At 42.9% G+C, this 27549-nt stretch overlaps 2 protein-coding genes across 2 annotated transcripts; one reads left to right on the plus strand and one right to left on the minus strand.

The window, feature by feature from the left end:
• Positions 1–4656: 4656 nt before the first annotated feature.
• On the minus strand, positions 4657–6988 carry MYCFIDRAFT_60432 (uncharacterized protein). Its single transcript, XM_007932424.1, has 12 exons — positions 6785–6988; positions 6596–6731; positions 6294–6533; positions 6225–6240; positions 6122–6176; positions 5870–6066; positions 5749–5811; positions 5468–5684; positions 5343–5405; positions 5217–5292; positions 5092–5135; positions 4657–5023 (listed from the first exon to the last, which is right to left on the minus strand). The coding sequence occupies exons 1-12, from the start codon at positions 6968–6970 to the stop codon at positions 4913–4915; spliced, it is 1404 nt and encodes a 467-aa protein (XP_007930615.1). The 5' UTR covers positions 6971–6988; the 3' UTR covers positions 4657–4912.
• Positions 6989–8702: 1714 nt separating this feature from the next.
• Positions 8703–10612, plus strand: MYCFIDRAFT_60430 (uncharacterized protein). Its single transcript, XM_007932423.1, has 5 exons — positions 8703–8997; positions 9058–9180; positions 9239–9808; positions 9878–10099; positions 10163–10612. Exons 1-5 carry the CDS (start codon positions 8754–8756, stop codon positions 10432–10434), a joined length of 1431 nt encoding a protein of 476 aa, XP_007930614.1. The 5' UTR covers positions 8703–8753; the 3' UTR covers positions 10435–10612.
• The last annotated feature ends 16937 nt before the right edge of the window (positions 10613–27549 follow it).

The following is a 27549-nucleotide window of genomic DNA, read 5'->3' on the forward strand; positions in this document are numbered from 1 at the left end:
GAGGGTTCCATAAGCCCCTGCAAAGTGCCCTGAAACCACGCAAATTAGTGTACAAATCGGGGTACTGCAAACACCCCTTGTGCAACCCAATTACCTCGGATTTCTACCGTTCCGAACAGCCGTAATCGCTCGAAAACGACTAAGTCTACGCCTGCACCTTAGCACTACTACTTCCACCGCTTAGAAGCGACAACCTCTCCTTAGATCCGTCGTTTTAGTAGTCCACTTCTACGAGCGCGTTTCGAAGGTGTTATAGGCTTACTAATTGAAGGCTTCTAACGACGAGGTTTATAAGGGCTACCTAATAGCTATAGTAAATCAATTGAAGTGTCTTTACTAGGTAACTATACAGGTAATAAATGCTAAGCTATAGATAGTGCCGAAGAAGGTAGTAGCTCTATAGAAGGTAGAGGTTAGCGTAGTAGAAACAGCTTACTTAGTAATAGCAAATCGTCTAGTAAGGATTAATGCCTTAATACCTCGTCGTTATCGTGTTAATCACTTTTGCTAGCGTCTTTTAGCAAAGATAGCGGCAATCGACTGCTCTTAAGTCGACTAGCTTTAAGTAGTATAGATTGTAGAAGGTCTATATCCGATAGGCTATCGAATAGGTCCTTGTCGTTAGCCTCGTATAGAGCGTCGTTATCAGTAAGGTCTGAGAGGTTTACATCAGCGTTATTATTAACTGTAATAACGACTAGAGCGAAGTTAACGTTGTCGATAATATTGTCTTTATTAACTAGACTATAGACAGGCAGTATACTGCTATTAACGACGATAAATAGCCGCTACGGAGCCTCGACGGAAGGTGCTAAAGGTGCTAAAGGTGCTAAAGGTACTAGACTTAGTAGTGCTAGACTTAGTAGTGCTAGACTCAGTAGTACTAGACTTAGTAGTACTAGACTTAGTAGTGCTAGACTTAGTAGTGCTAGCAGTAGTTTAAAGACAGGTTGTTATAGCGGCCTATCGTCGACTAAGCGCTACTTAGCCTTACGACGAGGTATTAAATAGGCCTACGGAGCGCCTCTATTAAGCTATTATTACATCTGAATATCTATTACTAATTAAGCTATTTCTAAGTAGTGTGTTACCTACTATAGTAAGGCTTCGTATTGCTACTCGTCGTTTAAGTAAGGCTTAGAAGTCTAGCTATTATAGAAGCGGAAGAAGGTCTATATAAGACCTTCTTGTATAGAATAGAAGTATTCCTTTACTGCACGGAGCCTATAGATACTAGGGGCTTTGTTTAGGTCGACAAGCTATCTAGTAGGTCGATAGTTGTTGTTATCGTTAAGAATTAGCTTGCTATTATACTAGTCTAGATAAACGAGGTTGCTATTAGGTCCTTAAAACCGACTAATATAGAGCCTACAGCGCTAAGCAGTAAGAAGGCTCGTTTTGTCGATATAGAAGCGCTAAATATACTTGCAAGGAAGGTAGTAGCTATGCTAGAAATAGTAGAAGCATTTAGTACAAGCATCGTCGTCTATAGCAGGTAGATACATCCGCTAGATAGGCTTGCCATTGTCACGGTCCTTGTATGCCTGTATAAGCTTATCTGCTATCTTCTTCTATATAGAAAGCGGTAGATTCTTAAAGGATAAACAGGATTCGTTTTTCTATAGTAGAAGCTAGCCCTAACCGTCGATCTAGCCGTTTTGAAGCGCGCGCTCGCAGATGTAATTGTCTAGTTGTATAAGGTGCATCACTAAGCCTAATAACAGTTAGTATAGGCCTTGTTGTTAGTAGAAACAATATAGAATAAACATAGTCGAGAAATCTAGATAGCTTAGCGGGAGTACCCGAAAGCCGGTCTAGGGGCTATAGCCGTTCTAAAGAATATAGGCGTAGACTTCTTTTATATAAGATTTCGATAGCACTATAAGAATAGGACGAATACGCACCTCGCAAGCTCTATTAGCGCATCTAACGCTTGTCTCGGCGCTTTAAGTGTGCGTAATAGCCCTTAAGTAGTAACGTTATTCGAATCGCTATTAAAAGGGGGTCTCCGAGCCGTACCTAAGTCGCCTATCGATCGCTCTATAAAGCCGGCTAGTTGTTACGGAGGTATTCTAGCTTCTTCTTTACCTTCTAAGCCTCTAGTTTAATAGCCGCTCGCCTAATAAAGTGAGCACACTCGTCCTAGTCTCTCGCGATAAATATAGTATTAGACATAGCCTTAAGCGCCTATAGATGCTTCTTAAACCGCCGTTCGAAGGTCTTTACAACGTGCCGCTAGCAAAGCCGCTGTTCAATATAGTAATCGGTTAGCGCCTGCTAGATAGCACGTTGCTTACTCGCTAAGTCGTCTATAATAGACTAAAGCGGTATCTAGTTAGACTGTTCCTTATAGAGGTTATCGGAAGCCTTGCTTGCGTATATAGGCTGTCTAAAGTAGTAGGTTAAGCTATTGCTATTATAAGAGCTCAATTTGACTTAGAAGTCAGTTTTAGCTATAGAACGGAGCGTTCTTATAGCCTTCTTAATAAGGTGCGCCTACTTACAAGATAGAAGCATATAACTAGCCGGAAGCTACTCGAGATGCTAATTGCGGACGTATACCGTAAACAGTAGCTAAAGAGGTTTGTTTGTACTAAATATAGAATCTAGCAAGAACAAGCTACTATAGTTGCGAAGAAGCTATAGTTGCTAGTTAGAGGCCCAAACAAGGCCTGATTAATACGTGCCCTTCTTGTCGCCTACTAAATAGATTGCCTCCGCCTAACTAGTTAGATTGTCGCTATATAGGCTAAATTTAGCATTCAAGTAGGCCTAAGCCTATTGTAACTATCGATAGATAGACTCGCTAGCGCTAGACCTACGTTTATCGCTTATTCGAGTAATAGCGGCCTTGCTAGCATTGCGGACTCGATTACGTATAATTCTTATTGCACCTACGTCTCGCTATACTGTCGCTTGCTTAGGCCTTCTTATTTTATTGACTAGCTTAGAAACGGTCGAAGAGCCTAGAAACAGGTTAATACTAGTATGTAAGCCGCTAAGACCGCACTTACCTACTCGAAATTCGAGTATTTCCTTCTAAACAGCCTTTATACCGTTATTAACCTATATTCTATTAACAAACTCGAGAGTATACGAATAGCTATCCTTTAGCGGTAGGAGGATAATATGCGAGGGCCTTAGCACCGTTATATCCGTAGGTAAGTGCGCTAGCGCTATATTGTCGAGAAATACCCCTAAATCGCTATTTTAATCCTTCTCGTAGAACTCGAGGATAGTTAATTTCGTAGGGCAGTCGTGCGCCTTCTACGTAATATGCTTCCGCCGTAGACACCTCGACGCCTTCTAAGCACTACTACCGCCGCTTTCCGCTCGCTAATAGTCTATAAACCGCTTATAAAGGCGACACTCGAATTTCACCCTACGAAATAGCCGCTTTACTAGGTCTATAGATAGCCTATCCGGTCGATTCTTAAGGAACTAAATATTAGTAGCAAACGATCGATATTCGTCGTATTCGAAGCCGCTTATTCGTACGCCTTGCTAATTACGTATAACACGACCTAAAGCGAGGCGAATATCGTCTACTTCTAAACGGTATTCGCGGTTACGAGGGTAGAAGAATTGGTGCCTTTACTAATATATATTTAGTAGAAAAGGGCTCTAAAACTGCGATAGTAACACCTTAGCGATTATCTACGAGATTACGAGAACGACCGACTACGTACCGACTGTTCACACTCTAGCTTACTAAGCAACGCGTTCACATCTTTAGGCGCTAAATGCCTAGAATAATCACCTATACTAGCGATAGTGAGGTCAAAACAAGGGCGACACGTAACCGCGAGGAAGAGGTAGAATAGGTCGATAAATAAGAGGTAGAAATAGCCGCTAGATAAGGTCTAGTTTGGCTTCAAAGTGACTCCTCATTTGTAGGCCTATACTATGCGATTACAAGGCTTCAAATTGGCTCGAAATTAGACCTCTTAGCGGTCTATATATAGCCTATAAACAACCATGGAAGTGGACAAGCCGCCGCTGCAAACCTAGCCGCCGTGGCGGTTTACCACCCTCGCATTCTTGGTTAGTATACATAGACCTTGCATAAAGTCCGCCGCAGGAACCCGTGGCCCTAGCTGGGTGCTCTAGATTACCAGCACGGTGGCTGACGAGGTAAGGTAGGTTATACCGATGCCCTACAAGCACTTCAGTTTATGGTTGTTGTTGGTATAGAGTGAAAGGAACCAACCACGGGTCACGGCACGGCTGCATTGGACGTTAAAAGTTGGGCATTTGTTGCAATTTTTTCAATGGGATATGATGAAGATAGGAATTGCTTTTTTTTTTGCTATTCTAGCATCACCGCTGGAAACAGAAGTAATCATGATAGCTTGGCGCTGTGGCACAGTGCGCGGTGCCTGGACAAGGGTTCCAAATGTTCCACGGGCAGGGATGAGATGGGTTGAAAGCTTGAGGGAATTGGGTGGGTCGAGTGCACAAGCCACGAGCTGACATGGTCTGGCATTGCCTGCTTGCTTTTGACAGGCGCGCGAACGGCGACCGAGAATAATAAGGAAGCTTGTCTGGATGGATGAAACACGTTGAGCTGGGGAAGTGAATAGGAGAGGATATTCTTAGGACGTCGAATACGGCGTTGCAGATCTGCACATGGGAGGAGAGGAGACTTTAGTGTATAACAAGTCGAAAAGTCGCATTCATAGTAGTACGAATGAATAAATCTAGGCCGCAAGCGACGACATTATTAGTTCTATCGCTTTCAATAGGTACCTGTATGGACTTCGCCCAATGCGCATTTTGTTTTTCGGCTGAGAACTTCCAGAGACACTGTCCCCCCACTCCAATTGCAAAGGATACCAACTTCAATCCAGGGGTTTCAATCAAACAATGCACAGGAAGATACCATCTCACTATGATTAATCGATCGCTCGCACTAGTAGTCGCTTTGTTGGGTCTCGGTCGTGCTGACAGTTCCGCGTGTGCCGTGCGAGCCGTGAGGATGACGCTTTGCGTCTTTGCCTTGTTCCTTGAGTTCGACGAAGTTCTGTTCATTTTGTCTCAGTGTTAGGGGGAACAAAATTCTAGATGTGAATGTGGAGCAATTTTACGTACCTCCGTATCGACGCTCTTGCCGAAGTCGCTGACGGTGAGAGTGCCTAGATCGAAAGCATCAGGATCATCATTCAAAGTGCGCTGGTGGACGCGCCGGTCAAGACTGGCGAGCCATGGAGACTCACGGCCTGAGAGACCGGATTTTGCGGTAGAGTCGCCTCCTTTGACGGTGTCGCCTGTGGTGGCTGGAGAGAAGCGACGCTGGATCGATGTTAGCTTTTCTCGGATTGTCTGGACGAGGTGCTACTCACAATGTAGTTTCGAATTGCCGGCATACATGCGCAGAGGATGGAAGCATTCAGCTCGAGTTTGGACTGTGGCTTATTAGAAAGAAAGCTTGAAAGCGGAAATTTCCATGACTTCTCTCAGAACCTACCCAAGCACCGGTGGTTACGTAGACCCAGGTGAAATTGTTGTGATCGGTGTACGCAACCAGGGACTGAAGACGCAAGATACTGAGAATGGTAATGACCAAGCCTGTGCCGAACATGATCATGACCTGGAGCTTCTTCCGTTTGTTCATTTTCATCTTCCAGAGTTGCGGGAAAGGTAGCCCAATAACGAGGAGATCAAGCAGGATGTTAATCGCAGCACTGTAGACCGCCGTACCGTTCCGTCAGTAATCTGTGGTTTACGCAGAGAGGAAAATGCACTTACGCAGGCCACGCGATGTGGTCGAACTCCATGCAAGTACCTTTATGCTTGCCATCCCATCGGAACCTAGATATCTCCACGTCAGCATGCATGAGGGTGGTCGCCGACCGCTAGATTTTCTTACCAAGAGTATTCGACTGGTGTGCATTGAAACAGGAGCGCGAACACGAATGCAATGAGAGCGAGCAAATTCAGCCCGATGACCATGAATACGATCTTTCGGAATTTGATATCGGAGAAGAAGCGCAGGTATGTCAGCAAGATGGCGATTTTGACGAAGGCCAGACCGGATATGTAGAAGAGCTCGTTAAAATAAAGAGTCTGCGATGCGTCAGGTTTTCAAGTCTGGCTATTTGGTGGTGCCAGGAAACATTACCTTTAAGATTTTCGTCAAGTTGTTCTGCGGCGTGATTGTCCAGATGTCTTGACCGCTGGGTTTCCATTAGCAATCAGCTCGAGGGGATGTCATAGCAACGCACAATCCGTAGTCAGCCACTAATGGCAAAGTCAGCGTGTAGACAGTCTGGAGGACGCTCTTCACAGCTTACGCTTGACACTCAACAGCATGAATGGCAGATCGACTGCAATCGCCAGTGTGATCACAAAGTCGTCCCACCACAAGTCCGAGAAGAACACCGCGGAGCCCCATCGCATATGCAGCTTCGACATGACACGAACGGTATATCCGATGAGCGCGACCACCAGACCGCCAATGGCAGTTCCGGAAACGGTGCTGCGTCGGTCTCGGAACGGTCGGTGGCATATTCTGGACGTAATATTCTTGGTCGCTGGAAGCGGTCTTAGAACGGGGTTTTTTTTCATGATGTTGCGCAAGTGTTTCGACACATACTCAGCGCTTCGGGGATTGTGCAAGATGCAAGAACGCAGATTTGCACCTGCGATGCAATTGTCTTGTTGGAACAGCTACAGGCGTGATCCAGCGGCGAGCACGGTGAAGCTGCAATGGCCGTCTTCAGACAGCCGAGCTGTGCGGTCGCTCAGTCTTTCGTACCGTTTCGGAGTCTGTCGATGCACTTACACCACACGGCGGGATGGACGCGAGCAGCTTCATGGACTCCTTCGCCTCCTTCTCCTTCTCTGCCGCTGCCGCTGCCGCATCGCTGCTCTGTCGTGGCATCAAGTCCACGGCATGATGTCGAAGTCCATGCCGTGCCGCGACTGTGGTGGCAACACACAGCGAGATGAGAGTCCAGATGGGCCGCATGGTAAGGAGTGGAGGAGCACGGCCTCTGGAGAAGCAAAAGGGAAGATCGAAAGATCGAAAGATCAAGGTCGGTGAGTGTTAGCTTGGGACGAAGAGGTGATCCAACATATCTTCGGCACTACTGAACGAGAGTTGCTCACTGCTCCAGCATTCTGGTGCTGCCTCAAGGGTCCTTCCCAAGCAAGAAGGTTCAGGTGCCCTCCCATCGCGCCACGAGAGAGCCCCCCCATTGGGAAGCCATCCATACCGCATGTTGTCGTCGGCCAGAGATTTGCCGGCGCAGAGGTGTACTCCGTATGGAAAAGCTGCTGTTGAAGTGACATGGACCGTTGCAGACCCCGAAGTCAATGCCACTGTGGCTAAGAAGGGCTAGCCGCAATGCTGGTCCTCTGGGATGTGCACCCGCGAGACGAAAACCTTCTGGCTGTTTGGGCTCGCGTGCTTGCAAAGTTAATGCGGAGGAGGAGAAACGTGCGGAGGGTTGTGGAGTGGATCCACACTGCAACTCGGTCTGGCGAGCCCCTGTCCATGTCAGCCGTGTTGGTCCACTCAAAACCTTGTTCGAACCTCACCTCCCGTTTTCCTCACCTGTTACACTTTCTGCATCGTCGAGGGCCGCTGCCAGCTGGCCTGGCCCGGTCACGTTACGATGACTGCGATGCATCCAGCCTGTTGTTCAAATGAGCACTTTCAAGTCAACCGCATTCCGAATGCGCCATGTAACTTACCCGCCAGCTGGAGCGAACATGGCGCATCCGAGAGCCGTGTTGCGTTGTCGAACCGCTGCGCTGGCCGAGAATAATGCTCTTTCGCTTTCGACATCAATGCAGCATCTGCAGGGCTACCACTCGGTCCTCCTGCACGGAGCCTGCAATGCACTGGGTCCTATGCATAATGCAGTCCACTGAGACACGCGGCTCGGCATGCTTGGCTGGTCCTGGAAGATCATCCAGAATCCTCCGGTTACTCATCCTTTTTTTAGGCTCGCACGCATCTATTCACTGCTCATACATACATACGCTCAGTGTTCGTTGAAATTCGAACAATGGTTCTCTTAGGCACCTTTGCTGCCAAGCCAACGAACCATGTCGATTGACCCGAGTCCCGTTCAGACGGTGCTCAGTCATATCATGCCAACATTTTCCAAACTCGCCGACCACCAAGTCGGGCCAGATCCGAGTCATGCAAATAGTGGAGAGACTGGACAGCACTGTCTGGCTCGTTTAAGAGCAATGTATAACGCGACGAACGGGCCATCTTGGACAATCTCAACCTCGGAGTGTGTTCGAATTGTATTCCCGAAACGTTTCCTGGGACCTGCACGCCCGTCGCACGGCTCGACCCTTTCATAATCATAATAATAATATCAACCAACAAATCATATCTTTTTCGGGACTGGACCACGGATCACGAGTGATTTCAACCAATAGCTGTCCTTCATCTCGGTTTGAGGGCGAGAGATGGGAGAATTAGACGGCACCCCGGCTTGAGGCTCGTGACACGCTCGCCCGGGCATTTCGGAGGCAAAGCCTAAAGCAATTGATCACATCATCACAGCCACAGGTCACTGGGTCCCCTTGTCCCCTTTCATACCGCTGGGATCCGCGCCGCCTGCAATTTTGCTGCTCAGCAGCGACGTCGTGTGGTTTAGCCGCAGTGCGCAGTGCGTGCTCCTAACCTGACTGACTGACGTTCATCTTCACTTGCCTGCTTGCTTGCTACCACACCGGCAATGCTAATGCTGCTTACCACCAGCCGGCTTCGTTGATGATTTCGTCCTAACATGCATACTCACGCTCGTTTTCCGTCATTCGTTTCCTTGTCGCTCGTTTCGCTCGCATTGCTGTTTGGACATGTCATCGGATTTGCGTATCTTGCCGACCAGCATCATGAACACCACCGCAGAGAGTTCATACGACATTTCGAGGAGAGGATCCCGAATCCGGAACAACAGGAACTCTTCAAGAGACAGCTTGCGGGATTGCTTGGTGCTGTGTCTGGAGCTGCGGGTGGAGGTGGAGGTGGAGGTAGGAAGAGTAGAGTCCGTGGTGGTGATATGCTGTTGCTGAAATTTGTTATACATACAGATCCCCTCAGCGCTTTGTCTGGTCTCACCGGCTCATTGCCCCTCCTAGGTGGTGGGAGTTTCACGTACGGAGGGGGTTTCATAGAGGTAACGGGAGCGCACGCGTTCGTGCCACCGAGTTCTGGTGAGCGTTTGTTTCCTGGCGGAGCGGAACTGCGTGAAATGTGCTGACATTTGCAAAGGTGATCAGAGAGGGCCTTGCCCTGGACTCAACGCCGCAGCCAACCACAACTACATCGCCCACAATGGCGTCGTGGGCTTGTTCGAAGTCGTCCATACCATCAATCAGCTCTATGGTGTAGGAATAGATATAGCGCTTGCCAACGCTCTGATGGCTGTCCTCTCTGCAGGAGATCCCATCACGCTGACTTGGTCCATCGGTGGACCTGATACCAAAGTGGGACCTCCGCTCGGAGGGCTCTTGGGCCTCCTGGGCGAGCCGCAAGGTCTAGACTTCGCCCACAACCTCGTCGAAGCAGACTGCTCCCTGACCCGCAATGATCTCTTCGACACCGGAGACGCCTGGACTCTCGACATCAACCTTTTCCACCGCCTCTACAACAGCGTTCCCGAAGGTCGTCCTTTCACCTTCCATGACATGGGAGCAATTGCCGCTCGACGTTTTCACGAATGCATCGCCACCAGCCCGAACTTCTACTTCGGACCCGTCTCGGGAATGGTGGTAGCCAACGCTGCAAAGATCTTCGCGGCACGCCTTTTTGCGAATTATACGGATCCAGCTCATCCAGAAGGTGAGGAGGAACGAGGGTCTTGGAAGATCAAAAATCTGCTGCGAGGAGATGGCTGATGATTGATCACAGGTGTCCTGACCCACGATATCCTCAAATCCTTTTTCGGAATCTGTGACTATCCTCGCCCGTTCACCTACAACATCGGCTGGGAGAGGATTCCTGAGCGTTGGACCAGGCGGCCGGGAGCGTACGGCTTGCTGGAGTTCAACTTCGATCTGATCCAGTGGATTGGTTGGTTCCCCGAGCTCGCCAGCATTGGCGGTAACATGGGTAGAGTCAACACGTTTGCCGGTATGTCCTTCTCTTCGACGAACCTCCTCTCGTCTACCTACCACTAACTAATTTTGTCAACAGGCATCAGATTGGACGATCTAGGCGGAGGAATCATGAACTTGGCGCACCTCCTCGAAGGAAACAATCTCATCTGCTTCGCCCTCGAACTCATCAAGACCGGCTCCCCCTCCTTCACCAACAACCTGTTCAAGACCTTCTTCGACTTAATCGCAACGACAGTCGAGAGCATCGGCTGCCCGCAAATCGCCGCGTTGACCAAGGGTGGAGTCCCGCTGACCCAGCATCTTCAGAGTATATATCCTGGAGCCGCCAAGGCGAAGAGTGGACTTTGAAGAAGCGAAAGTTGGTGCACGCGTGGAGTTTTCGAGCGGGCGGCGGCGGCGGCGCATGATTGTTTCGCACATGCCCAGAGACGGGATTGATGTCTGCACTCAAGAACTCTTTTAAGTTTCGTGTAGATAGATTGAGCGCTACCTAATAGTAGTGTACTCGCATGCAAAAAGTGGCCACATCCTGTGCACCATGCGTACTGGTGCTTCAAAACGGGTACTTTGCGTTTAGGTCTTGATGAAGCAGGAGCCCTCTATGCATTGCATATCGTACCATGTCTGAGAACGGCCAAGAGTGCTTTCGACGAGTCACTCTCCGAGCAATGCCATGGAACGGCAAGGATGGCGGGAAGCATAACAAACAGGTCTGACAAAGCTGATGTCGATGGTGAAACGACTATCGTTTTTGCAAAGAATCTGCTTCGACATACTTTGTGCTGCTTCATTTGTAGTTGCGTCCGATACTGTAGTGCTCTGCAACTGTTGCACACTGCACAGCTAAAGCTGCCACATGGTTGAACAAGCTCGCCACGAGAGGAGAGACGTGGATGCCATCATAACTAGTCTTTGCTGGTCGCAGCCCAACGCAATGCATCTTGCAAAGTCATGGGGAGACTGTACTCGGCTTTGAGCGAGTTTTCGGGGACCGCGTCGCTGTTCTTCAAAATTTCATCCTCCTCTGGTCCATACCTCGGATCGAATGACGCAGGCGAGCACAATCAAAGATATGATGTCCGCTGCGCCGATGTGGTTCGGTGATGTGGTGAGCTCGATACAAGCAGCGTCTGCGCGATGAATGGTCTTCGGATCTACCTCCATTCAGGCTCGTAGGCATGAAGAATTGAGTTGCGTAGATGTGTAGTGAATGGGGATCATATTGCGACCGAGTGCACGTAATAGATTAGTAATTAGGGCTAGCTTCCGAACTTACCGACAACCAATCACGAGCACTCTACCCAATTCTTCGCCTACGAGCCTGATATAAACCCGTACGAAACTAGCCTGCCAAACACTAATATAATACTACAACGTATACAAGACATTCTAAATAGCGGAGGTTATAGCCCTACTAATTGCGCTTTATTCTATCTATTAAACAAGTCTATACGACGTTAGTACGTTAAGTTTTCGCTATTCTACTAAGCCGACTCGACTATAGCTATCCGGATTGCTAGGCGGCTAGCTATACTACTAGAAACACCTTAATATATAATATACCGCATCGCCTAGCTAATACTTAGAGGTCCTTCTCCTAACGCTAGTAATTATTATTTAAATAGGCGAAAATTCCGTCCGATGCCTACTAACTACTCTATAGCCTTCGAGGGCAATCGATAACCTTCCTATAGCCGACTCGATACTTCGAGGTCCTTCGTAGACTATTTCTAAACACCTTTTATATATAGTATAAGTCTATCCGAGGTATAGTTATTAAGTTGCTGCTATATAGTAGACGCGACTCTAAAGCTAAGGTTAAAATACCTAAAAGTCGCTACTAGTACTACTACTATAGCTGCTACTACCGCTACTACTACCGCTAGTAGACCGCTAGCACTACCGCTACTACTATAGCTGCTAGCACCGCTGCTAGCACTGCTACTACTATAGCTACTACTATAGCTACTAGTACCGCTACTACTATAGCTGCTACTATAGCTGCTAGTACTACTACTACTACTGCTAGCACTACCGCTAGCAGACCGCTAGCACTATAGCTAGTACTACAGCTACTACTACCGCTACTAGACCGCTACTACTATAGCTACTAGGCCTCGAGTCCTTTAAGATATCTAACGAACCTTCTAGTAAGATAACGGTATATAATTACGATAATAAAGGCAATCTAATCCTTCCGTCTTAGTAGTAAGACGATAGCGGCGATCTAATAGACTAGGATTTAGATAATGCGCTACTTCTAGGCTAGCTAGGTTATTAGTACGCTCTAGTCGGTCTACCTCTTCCTAGACAGATAGCAGCATTACTAATATACTCTATAAGCGGCTTCCTAAGCGATATACTAGAGACTATCGATTCGTACGACTAGCGGATATACCTAGGGTTAGCGACTTCGAAGATAAGTAGTCGGAGTCGGAGACTATAAATAAAGACCTTAGCGAAGAAGACGAAGATCTTAGTAGTAACGAGGAGTTAGATACTCGCGATAAAGACGATACGGTCGATAAAGATAAAGATAAGGATAAAGAGGCCCTAGAAATAGCACGCCGTACTAGTAAAAACGTTGCGCTTAAGCGGCTCCTCGACAAGTATTATAAGAAGCTAAAGGATACTATAGTAAAGAACAAGGTTAGTATAACCTACTTCGTTAAGTATCTAGTTAGTAAGCCGGGCGACAAAGCATCTACGTCTGCTAAAACTCGCAAGACTACTAAGCGCTCTAAGTAATACGAGAAGAACCTCTAGGCTATTATCGATACCTTTCTAGAAGATCGCCTATTTAGTACTCGTATTGTTCGTAATAAGCTAAAGAGCCTAATTAGTAAGGATTTGTTTAGTATATATAAACTAGAGTTCTATACCTTCGAAATCGACCTTAGAGATATAGACGATGCTATCTAATAGGTCGCTCCTATATAGTATTAGTTACTCGGCTAGAATCTGCTACCTAACGTACGTCGCGATTATTACTAGTACCGGACTAAGTTCGCGGATAAGCGTAATATTATACAGAAGCGTACGACGATGCTAACCTCTTAAGTCCTATATTCTATGTCTTATATTAAGGCATTATTCTTTCTAAAGGCCCTTAGAATATTCCTCGTTAGCAATAGTACGAGTCGTCGTACGATCGAGGTCTTAAACAACCTAAACATTACTCTAGTATATTAGACTATCTAGATCTTAATAGATAAGAATGCTAATTATATAGAGACGCAAATTGCTAAGCTATATAACTACCCCGATAAGTAGTATAGTAGTACTATCGACAATTTCAATCGGATATAGAACTATACCGACTAGGCTACTAGGGATACTAACTAGATAGTAGCTATAACTACCTCGTATATAGCCGTTAATAAGCGTATTCCGAAGGGTAGCCTAAAGAAGAAGATAATCCATTACGACAAGCCGCTAAACGCTAATAATATCTTTAAGAATATCTATAAAAATAAGGTAATACGACCGGATAGAGACGAGGTTTCCGATATTAGTATTAAGACTACGCTCTTCTATATCGATAAGGCTATTACGTATATGTTTCTAGAGGCCGTAAAGGCAATTTTCGAGAATAGCGGTAGTAATCTAAAGCGACTAGTATAGCTAGTAATCGATAAGTTAGACCCGGCCCGTATAGAGGTGTATTCGTAGCCTGTTTCTTTTAACGACGAGGCGACTATTAAGGGCATGTGTGCTATATAGGACGAGATCCTACTTAAGTTCTAGGACCTAGACCGTAACAAGGACTTTGCGAGCGGGCTAGAGGGACCTCTATATATATAGAATAGCGACAATATAACCGTCGTACGTAGGTATAGCGTATATAACGAGAGTGTCGAGAATAAGGACCTATACGACAAGCGCGACAGCCTCCTTATATCGCTAGCCTAGTTCTATACTATAATAAACTATGTATTTACTATCCTACGTACGCACTAGGATAAGAATAGCGATAGGAAGCCTCTTCTAAGCGCTTAGATAGCAAAGGGCGATACTATATTCTAGTATAGCGAGAATAAGGTTAGTAGTACTAAGCTAAAATTCTTCGAGATCCTTCGGCTTCTTAAGACTATATTCTAGGCTCGTAGTATCGGTGCGGCTATTAAGTAGTTATCTAAGCAGGGCCGCGTTGTAATCTCTAGTAAGGAGAGCCGTATAGATACAGTTAAGGAGGCCCTATCTAGGCTAACCGCTTAGCAATACCTAGAGATAGTATAGGATATCTATAAGAAGCTCCTATCTGTCGAGGTATAGCGTAGCTTACCGTACCGCGTTAGTAAGCCGGTACCTAATGCCTAGTACACTACTATAGCTCGGATAATATAGGAGATTAAGATATTCCTTACCCTACGCCTCGGGGTCCGTAACGCAGATATTAGTTATCTCCGTCGATCCGTCGACTATCTAATCCCTAGTTTCCTCGATACTAAGTAGGGAAATTATAGTCGGATAATAATATATAAGCGATAGCTGCTTAGTCTAGGCTATAATAATGTCCTCTAAGAAGCTATTCTGTCTTCTAGTATTATTACTAATAGGAAGAAAGGTTATATAATAGCGGCGGATAAGTAGCTCGAGATCTATAACTACGAGTACTTAGAAGACATTAATCGTATCGGTAACTCGACTTATAACCTGCTAGCAACCTTTAAGAAGATCGCACTTAACCGCGAGCCGGCTCGTATACTACGTAATATAATAACCTCCTTTACTAGTATTAAGCTAAGCAGTTACTATACCTATAAGAATACGGCTATTAACGTCTTTAGCTGCGTAGAGAAGCTATTCTCGAATAGCTTTATAGCTCCGTATAGTAATAACGGTAGGCATATATCGGACGATATCTAGCAGCTTAGTAGCGATTAGATCCGCGAGAAGGTCGCTATATTTAACTAAAGCAATAAGGAGTACTTCGAAGGTCGTTCTACTATTACGGATACAGTCGTAGAGGATATAGAGGCTGCTAAGGCTAGTCGTAAGGCTACGACTAATCGTAGTAATATATAGGGTACTACTATTAATAAGACCGACTCTAAGTAGGTCGATACTATCTAACGTACTAATAGATAGGCTTAGCTTATCGATGCGGAGGTTGAAGTAGTCGATGCGATAGGCAGTAACTAAGATATAGATAAGGGCAGCGGTTATAGCGACTAAGGAATAAATAAATATAGCTTTTGTATTCGTTTATAGTAATCTAACCTGCTATATCTACTATTTAGGCCTTCCTTACTAGCTTTATCTCTTAGGTGCTAGCTTTATCTTCTAAGTGCGCTTGCCGCCGACAACGATAGCCCCGTTAACTAGGCGGTTAGCGGCGAAGTAGTAGCGGTAGACTAGAGTACGTACCTCGTCGGGGGTGTTTATAAAGTCGAAGGGTTTAGCTAGGCGTACGATAATAGTTTAATAGCTAGCTACGAAGGGTTTAGCTAGGCGTACGATAATAGCTTAATAGCTAGCTACGAAGGGTTTAGCTAGGCGTACGATAATAGCTTAATAGCTAGCTAGGCTAGGCGTATAAGGATAGCTTAATAGCTAATAGCTCCGTAGACTAGAGTGCGTGCCTAGTAGCGAAGGAGTAGCGGTAGACTAGAGTGCGCGCCTAGTAGCGAAGTAGTAGCGGTAGACTAGAGTGCGTGCCTTTAGACTTAGTTCCTATATAAATTTAGAGCGCCTAATACTAAAGGAGGCCTCCGGTAATTTCGAGAACTAGTAGCAATTCTAGCCTTAGGCATTCGACTAGCAGTCGGCGGCTATTACGTTACGTTAAAAGTGCGATAATATATAGCCGTTATTGTTGCCTTACTATTATAGCTAAATAGCGCAATCCTATTAGTAGAGGCAAACCTTACCTACGATACGCTAATATAGACCTACGCTTCCTAGTTTAACTTCTTCTTCTTCTTCTTCTATATATACTAACATACTAATACCCCTAGCAATATACTAGCTATCGGCTTCTTAGTAATAGTGTCGATACCTCTTTGTCGTATATAGGTAGCTCTATAGCGATTAATACTATTCCTTACTAGTTCTGCGGCTTGCTACCGATAGAGCCGCTTGTTTAATAGTTAAGGTTCCTCGATCGGTAGAGTTTGTTTAGTCCTTCTTTTAAGGTCTCCGATAGGCTTTGCCGAGTAAGACGTTGCGAAGGCGACTCTCCTAGCGAGTAGGTTATTTTCTATAGCTTTAGCGGGCGTCGACTACGTATTTAACCGAAAGAGTATAGTTTTTATTAGAATATCGTAGTCTTATCTTAGTGTAACAAACTGCGGGTCTCGGGTAGATTAGCAGAGGTAAAAACTCTTTAGTAAGGTATACCTATAATGCGGCTAACGGTCTAACTCGGTAAAAACTCTTTAGTAAGGTATACCTTAAGTAGCGGCTCGATAGCGACTCTCCTACTAAGTAGGTTAATAGACTAAGTAGGTTAACAGATAGAGTAGGTTAATAGGTTCGTAGCATTGCTATAGGTCTAACTCGGTAAAAACTCTTTAGTAAGGTATACCTTAAGTAGCGGCTAGGCCTAACTCGGTAAAAACTCTTTAGTAAGGTATACCTTAAGTAGCGGCTATAGGCTTCCTACGTTCGGATTCTTTATAGGATAACATACGCGTATCTAGTTAAGTCGGCGTAACGCCTTTGTTAGGACTGTTAGTTATAATAACCTTAGTCGTTACGTAAGGGCCTCTAGTATACTTAAGCCCGAAGGCGCTTAGTCTTAGTCTTTACTACTACTATACGACTATAGCACTGCTATACGACTATAGCCCTTTACGTATTAAGACTGCTATTCGACTATAGTGCGCCTCCTCTTCTAGTAAGCGTATTAAGACTGTTATCCGACTGTAGTGCGCCTCTTCTAGCAAGCGTATTAATATTGCTATACGACTATAACGCGCTCGATAACCCTTTTCTACGGTGTCTCTAATACTAAGGGCGCGGCTATACTCTATTGTTGTCTAGATACTAATAAGTATCGCTTTAGCGAATAAGCTATTGTTGTTTCGCTTAATAAGTCCCTTCCTATATACCTCGCGTACTATAGTTGGTAATAGAATGCGTTAATTGTTGCGTATTACGCGTAGCATATAGGCTATATAAAATGTGCTCCTAGGCGGCTAGCGCGTGCCTAGAGGAGTGCGAGCGAAGCTTTCGCCTTATATATACTAAGCTAATTCGGTTCTTTAGACCTCGAAGCTAGACCTTGAAGCTATTACTATTATTATACGATTTAGTTCTATTAGAATAGTTTATTAGGAATAAGTATTTTTATATTTTTGTATTACTATTTTTCTTTTCTAGTATTTTAGATACTACTTTATTATTTTTAACTTTATATATATTACTTACTTTTATTCTAGTTTTCTCTAATTTTTTATATCTATTACTACTTTTTATATTATTAAAAAAACTATTTTTAATTTTTTTCTTTAATGTTTTACAGTTTTTCTATTTAGTATCTTACTTGTTTTACTTACCTATTTTATATTTTCTTATTTATTTTTATTATATGTTTTCTTTTTTCTAATACGTCTAAGTCCTCTTATTTATATCCTTATTTATTACTTGTTTTCTATCTTACTACTTAGTTTAGTACTAGCTTATTATTTAGTCTATTAATTAGCTTATTATTTAGTTTATTATTTACTTTGTTCTCTAGTTTTTTATTTAATCTATTATTTGCTTTATTATTTAGTTTCTTCTCTAGTTTATTATTTACCTTCTTTTTAACTTTATTATAAGTTATTTATTTACTAGAATATAATTTATTTTATTAATTGTTTAACTAATTGTTTAACTAATTGCTTTACTAATTGTTTAATTAATTATTTAATTAATTGCCTTACTAATTGTTCTACTATTGTTTTATTTATTGTTTTATTAATTGTTTTGTTAATTGTTTTGTTAATTGTTTTGTTAATTGTTTTATTTATCGTTTTATTAATTGGTTTATTAATTAGTTTGTTAATTGTTTTGTTAATTGTTTTATTAATTGTTTTGTTAATTGTTCTATTAATTGTTTTATTAGTTGTTTTATTAGTTGTTTTATTAGTTGTTTTATTAGTTGTTTTATTAGTTGTTTTGTTTGTTGTTTTGTTAATTGTTTTACTAACTAGGATAGTACCCGTACGTAAGTACTTCTGCTCCTTCTACTTACGTAGTAATAGCGGTAGCGCCCGCGAGTTTTTAAATTTTATATATACCTAGTATAGCGGAGCCGCGAATTTTAGGGTTCCTCGCTCTTATTCTCGCTCTCGTTCCTTTAATATTTTTTCGGTAATTTTATAAATTTAAATCGTATGTTTTCTATAATTAAAATTAATTTTTCTATAGGTTCTTTTATTAAAAGTTGTTTTATAAATTCTTTTATTAATGTTTTAGTTAATTTTCTTATTAATTTTCTTATTAATTGTTTGTATATTTTACTATATATTTTACTATATATTTGAAGTATTAGAAGGAAGGCAAAAGGCTTTACTAGCGGTTGTTCGGGAAGTCGGCGCTTGTTCGGGAAGTCGGCGCTTGTTCGGGAAGTCGGCGCTTGTTCGGAGATACCGGCGCTAGCTCCGAAAGTCTCCACTTGTAGAAATTGACCAATCAGGTATGCAGGATTCTGAAATCCGGGGTCGGCTTGGCGTTACGTGTAGCTAAGTGCGCATTCTAGCAACTTGCTATTATAAGGCGAGCTTCGCTCGCAATAATTCTAGTATACTTCGGAGTGTGTGCTTCTATAGCCGCTTAGTGCCGCTAGTTAATTAGATCCCCGGACGCTACTATTCGTTTTCTCTGCCTTATATAGTAACTAGTTATTAGAATAATCGTTCTAGGGAGAGTCTAAGCAATAGAGGGCGTTAACGTAAGAGGGCTATCGTAGCTTCTCGAAGGGTGCTTTTACGAGCGCTCGATATATATTATCGCCCTACGTATCTATCCTTACCGTATATATTATAGTACTAATAGCTGCGGTATAATAAGTATAGTGCTAGTATCGCTAGTATCGCTAGTATCGCTAGTATTAGTAACTTCTCGGGTTTCGGAGGCGGTTCTTAGTGCCTAAGGCGGCCGTCGTTATCGTATTAGACACTTTTATTAGCGCTATTTGCTAGAAACGCGCTAAATCGGCGTATCTCGCTATATTAGTAATATACTATTATAAAAGTCGTAAAAGTCGTAAAGTCGGTATTATAAATACGCGGAAGGAAGTAGCTATAACGTTTAATCCTACTAATTAAGCGCTCTACTATACTAGATCCGGGGTCTTAGCGGGACTCGGTATCCTTATCGCTTCCTCGAATTTACGCTTCTTGCCTAGCTCTTATATGCTATCGATATATACGACTATCGATATATACGACTATCGATATATACGACTATCGATATATACGACTATTAATATCTATAACTATCTATAAACCCTCGTCGCAAAGAACACGATAGAAAAGCCTACTTAGCGAGCTTATAAGGATACGATAGAAAAGCCTACTTAGCGAGCTTACGAGGATATAATAGAAGAGCCTACTTAGCGAGCTTACAAGGATATAATAGAAGGGTAGTAAGGAAGGACCTTATTAAATGCTAATTCTAGCGCCAATTCTAGCGCTAGCTCTCGTAGAAGTAGCTTAACTAGGTATCCTATATTATATACCGGCTCTCGTAGAAGCAGCTAAACTAGGCTAGCTCTCGTAGAAGTAGCTAAACTAGGCATCCTATATTATATACCGGCTCTCGTAGAAGTAACTTAACTAGGCATCCTATATTATATGCTAGCTCTTATAGAAGTAACGCGATCGAGCGTAGTGTTACGGCTTACTTTTCCGGGGATAGGACAAGGACTTAGCGAGCTTACAAGGATATAATAGAAGGGTAGTAAGGAAGGACCTTATTAAATGCTAATTCTAGCGCCAATTCTAGTGCCAATTCTAGTGCTATTTCTAGCGCTATTTCTAGCGCCATTTCTAGCGCCATTTCTAGCGCTATTTCTAGCGCTATTCTAGCGCTATTCTAGCGCTATTCTAGTGCTATTCTAGTGCTATTCTAGTGCCATTTCTAGTGCTATTTCTAGCGCTATTCTACCGCAATTTCTAGGGCTATTCTAGTGCCATTTCTAGTGCTATTTCTAGCGCTATTCTACCGCAATTTCTAGGGCTATTCTACCGCAATTTCTAGGGCTATTTCACCGCTAATTGTAGTATTAACGCCTGCTAGGAGAGCTACCTTAAGAGCCTATTATACGTCGACCCGCTTCCGAGAGTCTACGCTTAGTATACAATATACGACCTCGCTCCTCGTTAGTACGAGAGACGGTACTAAGAATCCGCTTAGCTCGAGTATATACCTATTTAGTAGTCGGATTAATCTGTAGAGGTAGCTGTCGCCGAGTACGTAGACTAAGACTACTAGATAAGCCTAGGCGCTCCTAGCCTCGAGTTCCTAATACCTAAGTATTACGGCTATAAAGGAGGTTAGCCTATACGCTAGTAGAGCCTACAATACCGCTTCTTAACTTATTTAGAGCAGTAGCGCGCTGCTATAGAGTAAAGGGCATTGTAGGTAGTAGTATAGTATCCGATAGACGTATATTTAGGGCGCTACGAGCCGCTTCTCGAGTAGCCTCTTCCTCGGCCTTCTTCTATCTATCTTCCTCGGCCCTCTTCCTCGTATTATAAATAGCACGCTACTTAGTTAATATCTCTAGACTAAGGCTTTTTAGAGTATCGATTAGCTAAAAGGTAGCGAATAGTTACTCGTACTACTAAAGCTTCTCGAACTAGTCTACAAATACTAGCGCCTTCTACTTAAGGAGATCCTAATCGATAGTAACACTCTCGTTCTATTTATTAACTAAGTTAGCGGTAGTAAAGATATTAGCGATATTAGCTAGAATCGGATCGTCTATAACCTTAGTCGATAGAAGGTCGAATCGAATACGGCTTAAATAATCTAGATACTAAAGGGCAGGCCGCTTTAATATCTAATCCTTTAGTATACTAAATCTAATTGCTAGACGAGTGCCGGCTCTCGGAGCCTTGAATTTCGGGGGAGTAACACCCTCTAGAGGTATGTCGATATAAAGAGCGTCTAGTTCTAGGTTATAGATGTTATAGCAATCTTCTACTACTAGTAGTTGCTAGGTATATACTGCCTTATCCTTACCGAGATAGCGAAGGACGACTTTACGTAGACATATGCCGTATTGTTCGCGTAGATAGTTATTCTAGAACTCCCGCTAAATCCGAGGAATCTTATCGCGAAGCTCTATCTCTTTCTTAGTCTAGTAGTTTCTATCGCTATTATTATTATTATTATTAGCGGCTTCTCGAGCACCTAGCGTATTAGTATCTTCTCCTAGAAGCTTAGACTAGCGGAGCCCTAATAGCCGGAATGCTCTATACGATCTACGTCGGCGAGGCTTAATTGCCGGGTAGTCAGATTCTAGCCGCGGCTGCTTAAGACGATTATCGATATAGTATAGTAGGAAGATAAAGGCTAAACTACGTAGAATAGTACGACCGGTACGGCTAAGACGTTAGATAATATCCTCGATGTCGCGCGTAAGAGTAAACCTAGTCTAGTAAACAAGCTTAATATCTAGTATATTTAGGCTAATACTAAAAGCAGTAGTAGCAACTATAATCCGGTGTTCCGATAGCCTATCTAGATGCTCTACAGTCTTATAGAAGCGGTTATACCGGCGCTTCTAGTCTCGCTTAGCGATACTACTAGTATAGAATATTACTATAGTGTATATATTAACACCTTTGTTGTCCTATGTGTATCGTTTCTTCTAGTCCCTATACTTAGCAGTCGTTGCGACTAGCTAATACCGAATAATATTAGCTAGATCCTAGACATACTTACGACTATTAATAAATAAGAGGGCCTTCTTAATGTTTATCGGCGTAGCTTCCTTAGTCTCTAGGTCGAATACACTATCGATAGCGAAATACAGGTACTCGTATAAGCGGAGCTAATTCCTTAGAATAGTACGTAGGATATATATAGTATCTAGACGATCGACACTACTACGAATAATCTTAGTCTAGAATAGCTAATTACTAACTAGACGAAATCTACTATATTTAAGTATAAAGTCCTCTATATCCTCGGACATTGTCGTAGAACAGCCGAGCTAAACTGTATTATTATAGAGTAACTTGCGTAGAGCGAAGATCTATATATATTCCTTCCGAAAGTTACGCTACTTATTAACAAGATAGACTTCATCGATTACTATAAGACCGATACGGGCACAAACCTTAGGGTCCTATAGTAGCTTCCTAAAGGCTAGACTAGCACCGGTTTCTAGACTTAGGATAATATAATAATATCTACTATTAGTAATATAGTCGTATAGCTTAGGATAGAGGCTTATAGTTTCGGAGGTAATATTAATAGCGTTAACGATACTATCTCGCTCGATCGGCTAGCTATCTAACTAGCTATCTAACTAGCTATCTAACTAGCTATCTAACTACAGCTATTAATACCGGTTCTCGACGACCTTAGCCTACTCCTCGCTAAGGCGATTTAGCGGTGTAAACTAGAGGGTAATAAGGCTAGTTGAATACGTAAGGGCTGTAAATGCTAAGCTCTTGCCCTCGCCTATCTTCGAGATCTATAGAACATTGCTACCGCCGAAGATTAGCGCGAAGACTAGATCGATCTAGACGTCCTTCGGCTAATATCCTTTTCCTAGGTAAAGGCGATCTAATAGCTTAACAAGGCTAGCGGTAACGATATTACGGTAGATATTCTTAGCCTCTAGAGAAGCTACGGCATTATATGCGAGTTGCTTAACTTAGTCCTACGACAATAGGTTATCGGCGGCGTTAATACGATCGCAACGAGTCTAGAACTATACTTTATAATCTCGCTTATTCTTAGGCTACTAGACCGGCAGTAAGCAACTAAAATCCGGGCGCTCTCGAGTTACGGCGGCGCGACCTAGAAGTGCTATTAGAAAGTGCTAGTGTGCTACTCGGATTTATTCTGCTATCTATTAGTCTTGCGCTTCTTAGCCCTATCCTTCTTCTCCCTATTACGCTGCTTACGAGTGCCCCTCGGAGGTAGCGCTATTGTCTGTTTGTTAGTAGGTTAGTCGCGGTAGGTTAGTTATAGTATACTATTAGTAGGCGACGGCGAGGTACGATAGCGAGGTACGATAAGGCAAACAGGTATCTAAAGGGCTCTCTAGACCCTTCGTTAGGCCTATTCGAGTCTAAGAACGTGCTAGATAAAGGAATTACTACGAGTAAAGGTGCATATATACTAGTAATATAGTATAGCCCTTAGTAGTAAGATAAAGGCAAAGGGTTAAGAATATAGGTATTCTAAGAGTCGGAGGTACGAGCGGCGGTTAATCTAAGGGTCCGCTCGTAATTTACTTAGCGTTTTATATACCGTTTGTATATAAGTAATACAAAGGAGGGTAGAACAAACGCAGTTACCGGAAGACCTATCTTAGAAGATCGCATCTATAGCTTTAATTTGACATTTTAACGTATACTTTGTATAGCTATTTTAAAAGATCGTATTATTGCGCAGAACAGCTTTTTTAGGTTTGTCTATCTAATATATAGTTGTACTTCTATAAATTCGAATTCTCGTTTGTGTACTAGACGGTTATATAGGAGCCGTACGGTTTTCTTTTAGGCGCTTCGCTATAGGCTTAGCATAGACCGCTAAGCTAGATATATATTAGTGTACTTAGCGGAGAGATAATATAAGGACGTAGAGACAGAGTAGAAGGTAGAAGGTAGAAGGTAGAAGGTAGAAGGTAGAAGGTACTAAATTTAGGTAGAAGGTCTATATAAGCCTATAAAGCGGGGCGCCTAAATAGAGGTAGCTTCGGATATGTATCTAATTAGGAGCAGCTAGAGAGCTCTACCGATGCTTACCGCCCCTCGTAGACACCGGCGAAATAGGCCTAGCATTTTGTGCCTTAGTTAAAATCGTGCTAGCTCGCTATTCTACGTAGCTAAGATCTATATATTAACTCTATTTGCGACTATAAGATTGTCGTAGAAGACATAGGATAAATGGATTACATTAGCAGCAGCGAGCTACTAATATTTACTTAAGATTTAAAGTACGCTATCGCTCTTATTATCGAGAAGTGCGTTCTCTTTACTTATAAACTAAGAAGTCCGACTTAGTAGAAGGCTATAGTACAAATCCTTAGAAACTCCTAAGCTATCTAGAATACGGGCATAGAGCGCTTCCGTAGGGGTTTAGTAGTAGTCTTCTATACAAAGATTAAGGACCGAAGATAAGTCTAACTAGAACAGTCGACGGCTCTAGCTATAGTTATTAGGAGAATAATATTAATATATTATTAGGAGAATGTTGCATAAACACGACTATCTACCTTAGAGTGCGCTATATATACAGTTTAAGTGTATATATATATATATATACAGTATCTAGTTGCCTAAGCGTAATAGTTAATACTAGAAGCATCGCGTCGACTAGGAGATAATAGTACGCGAGACCGGGATCCCGGCGCCGACGGGGTATATAAAGTCGCCTCGAGTATAAGATGCGGCAAAATATAATCGGCTAGTGCTAAGCGGCTATTTGGCAAGTGCTTAGTAATATACCTCCGGTTCGGGTTATAAGCGTATACAGACGTATTTAGCTGTACAAATTAGTAAAAGTGTTTAGTATAGGAACTATACGTATATAGTAATAATTAGGGTTAAGAATGAGGCATTTTTAGAAGCCCTTAACGCGTATAGATATATAAGACTACTAGAACTAATTGCTATAGCCGGCATACTAATAGCTACGAGCGTATAGAACTAGCTACTACTACTATAGACCTTGCTACCGCTATAGACCTTGCTACTACTATAGACCTCCGCGGAGCGGTACTATAGATAGTAGTAGAGCTATAGAACCTAGTATATACTATTGCTAAGTAAACGCCTATTAGTTTAATAGTAGCGGAGCGGCACTAAATATAGTAGATTAAGTCGCTACTAGTAGACCTAGAGCCTGCGGTAGTATAGGTTAACTACTATAGAACTAGACAAACTATCGCTCCGAGTAAGGCACTACTAGCGGTAGTGCTAGCGCTATTAGACGTTGTCGATTAAGTACTATAGCGGCTCTTTAAATACTAGCTAGATCGTTGCTAACAAAGCCGTAGCGCTTAGTAGGCGTATAGACTAGCGGAGCTAAAGGTCGTAGTTATTATATTGCTATACGAGGTTATATTACCGTACGAGGTTGTTATATAGACGCCCTCGTACGCCGTCTACGGCCTCGTTAAGAGGCAGGGTTATTGCGGTCTACGTATTTAAAGCCTAATACCTCTCGTTAATTAGTACGTACGTATCTTCTCGTAGCTGCCGCTCTACCTCTTCTACCTCTTCTACGGCGGTTGTTTAGTAATACTAATAGCTCTTAAACCGGTCTCTTAAGCTTAATAATAGCCCTTACTAGCGCCGCGGCTTTATCGATATACTAGTGCCTATCGAAGTGCGTATAGGGGTCGAATTCGAAGGATCTAGTTAACTTAATAGTATCGATTATTATATACTTGCAAACGATACCCTATAACTTCCGAAAGCAGCCTAAGCACTAAGAGCGCTGTTTGCTAGGCTCCTTTACTAGCTTAGCAATCTCGTCGTACGCTAACTTTAGCTAGTTAAGGCCCTTCTATAAGCCTTATCGGTAGATCTTCTTATTAGTCTTTACAAACTTAGGTCTACGGAAAGCAATTAGTATAGTAGTACGTTCTCGTATTATCCGTATAGTAATCTCTAAGTAACGAATAGCCTACTACGGGCGGAGCTTTAGGAAGAGGGTAAGGATATTATAGCGCCTACTAGTAAGCTACCTCTTTATAGTTAAGTAAGCGCCTTTAGCTCTAGAAGTAATAGCTTGTCCGTAGAAGGCAAATTTGGTCTACTAGAAGTAGTATACTAGCTTATACTTATAAGCCTAATATTCGCGGTAGATATAGTCTCGAAGGGTTATATAGTAAGGGTTCTCGTAGCTTGCTAACTAGGCATCTTTAGTGTTAAATTCTTCTACTGTTTTAGTATAGACGCAGGCTCGGAAGTTGTCTATAAAGGTCGTATAGTCTAGATCGTCTTGCTACTCGTTCTTGCCTGTCTCTTTATTAAGTACCTGTTTCTAAGGTATTAGCTTCCGAGCCTATGCCTATACGTTCTTAAACATATGCTAGGCGCAGATAAGAGCCGGTATACGTAGATAGGCCTTATTAAGAGCATTTATATAGCTACGGTCTCGATTAGTAACCTATAAGCCTAGTAGTAGTAGATTATGCTTAGTACTTAGCTCTTTAAACGCCTTAGCAAACTACGTAAACGCAGCTTTATCCTCGTTACCTATAATATAGTATCTAAGTAGAATAGTGTCTCCTACTCTAGTACCTACTACTATATTTAAAAGTAGACGGTTGTACTTGTTTGTCTTATAGGTATTGTCGATAATAAGGTACTTAGGATATAGCCTATATAACTCGGCTATTTAGGGGTTAAGAACGAGCAATTTGTCTAGTTTACTATTTGAATCTACCTCCTTCTTCTAGTAGAAACCTAGCTAGTCTAGTAGCTCGAATAGGGCTTTAGATATAGTCTTATCGCCCTACGTAGCCTTCCGAGCGGCCTAGCGGACGTTAATAAGGTCTCTAACTACCTAAATACCTATATAGAAGGTATTGTTATTAGTTAAGTATTAAATAGGTTAAGATTTAGTATCGACCGAATCTCGGCCGAGTGCCTTTAACAAATGCGACTTCTCGTACTTATAGTCTGCCTTATTTATTAACCGACTAAGCGTAGTATACGCACTCGTATTAGCATTTAGATTATCGATAATAGCCTTCTATATAGCCTCGTTACGCTAGTAGCGACGGTGCGGCGCAAACTAAGCGCTATAGACTATATCGTAGTTATAGGTTCTACTAACATTTCCGACTTACTAGCGACTAAGTAGGCTCTTTAAATCGTAGGCGCGCAACTATAACGACACTAGACAACCGACTCGTATAGAGCTAGCCCCTTTACGTACGAAATTCTCTCTTACTAGCGGCTTATTACCCTATATATAGATAAGATAGCGAGATACCTAGAGACCGCGGTTTTAAGGCAATTTCGACTTGTTTCTAAACTTAATACGCTAGTAGTAACTAGCCTTAAAGGCGTGTTCTTATATAGTAGTAATAGCCTCGTTAAGCGAGCGGTAGTCGTCTTTTAGCGGAGCTAATAATAGTCTAGGTTTATTATCTTCCGAGTCTTCGATAGTAGAGTCTTCGATAGTAGTATCTACTACCTAAGTCGCTAATTCCTCGAGATCTACCTCTTCTTTAGTACCCTCCTTCTACGCCTACGCCTACGCCTGCCTCTCGAGCTCGTACTTACGGCGCTCCTCGTCGTTTAAACCCTCTAAATCGACCTCTTTATTACC

This window comes from Pseudocercospora fijiensis, assembly GCF_000340215.1.
Source record: "Pseudocercospora fijiensis CIRAD86 unplaced genomic scaffold MYCFIscaffold_9, whole genome shotgun sequence".
Taxonomy (NCBI): Eukaryota; Fungi; Ascomycota; class Dothideomycetes; order Mycosphaerellales; family Mycosphaerellaceae; genus Pseudocercospora; species Pseudocercospora fijiensis.

Coding starts and splice junctions, on each gene's coding strand:
- MYCFIDRAFT_60430 (XM_007932423.1), top strand. CDS start 8,754: ATGCATACTCACGCTCGTTTTCCGTCATTCGTTTCCTTGTCGCTCGTT. Junction 8,998..9,057: donor GGGTGGAGGTGGAGGTGGAG/GTAGGAAGAGTA, acceptor TTATACATACAG/ATCCCCTCAGCGCTTTGTCT. Junction 10,100..10,162: donor TAGAGTCAACACGTTTGCCG/GTATGTCCTTCT, acceptor TTTTGTCAACAG/GCATCAGATTGGACGATCTA.
- MYCFIDRAFT_60432 (XM_007932424.1), bottom strand. CDS start 6,970: ATGCGGCCCATCTGGACTCTCATCTCGCTGTGTGTTGCCACCACAGTC. Junction 6,732..6,784: donor CGTCCATCCCGCCGTGTGGT/GTAAGTGCATCG, acceptor GCGACCGCACAG/CTCGGCTGTCTGAAGACGGC. Junction 5,024..5,091: donor GCAAGAGCGTCGATACGGAG/GTACGTAAAATT, acceptor CAAAATGAACAG/AACTTCGTCGAACTCAAGGA.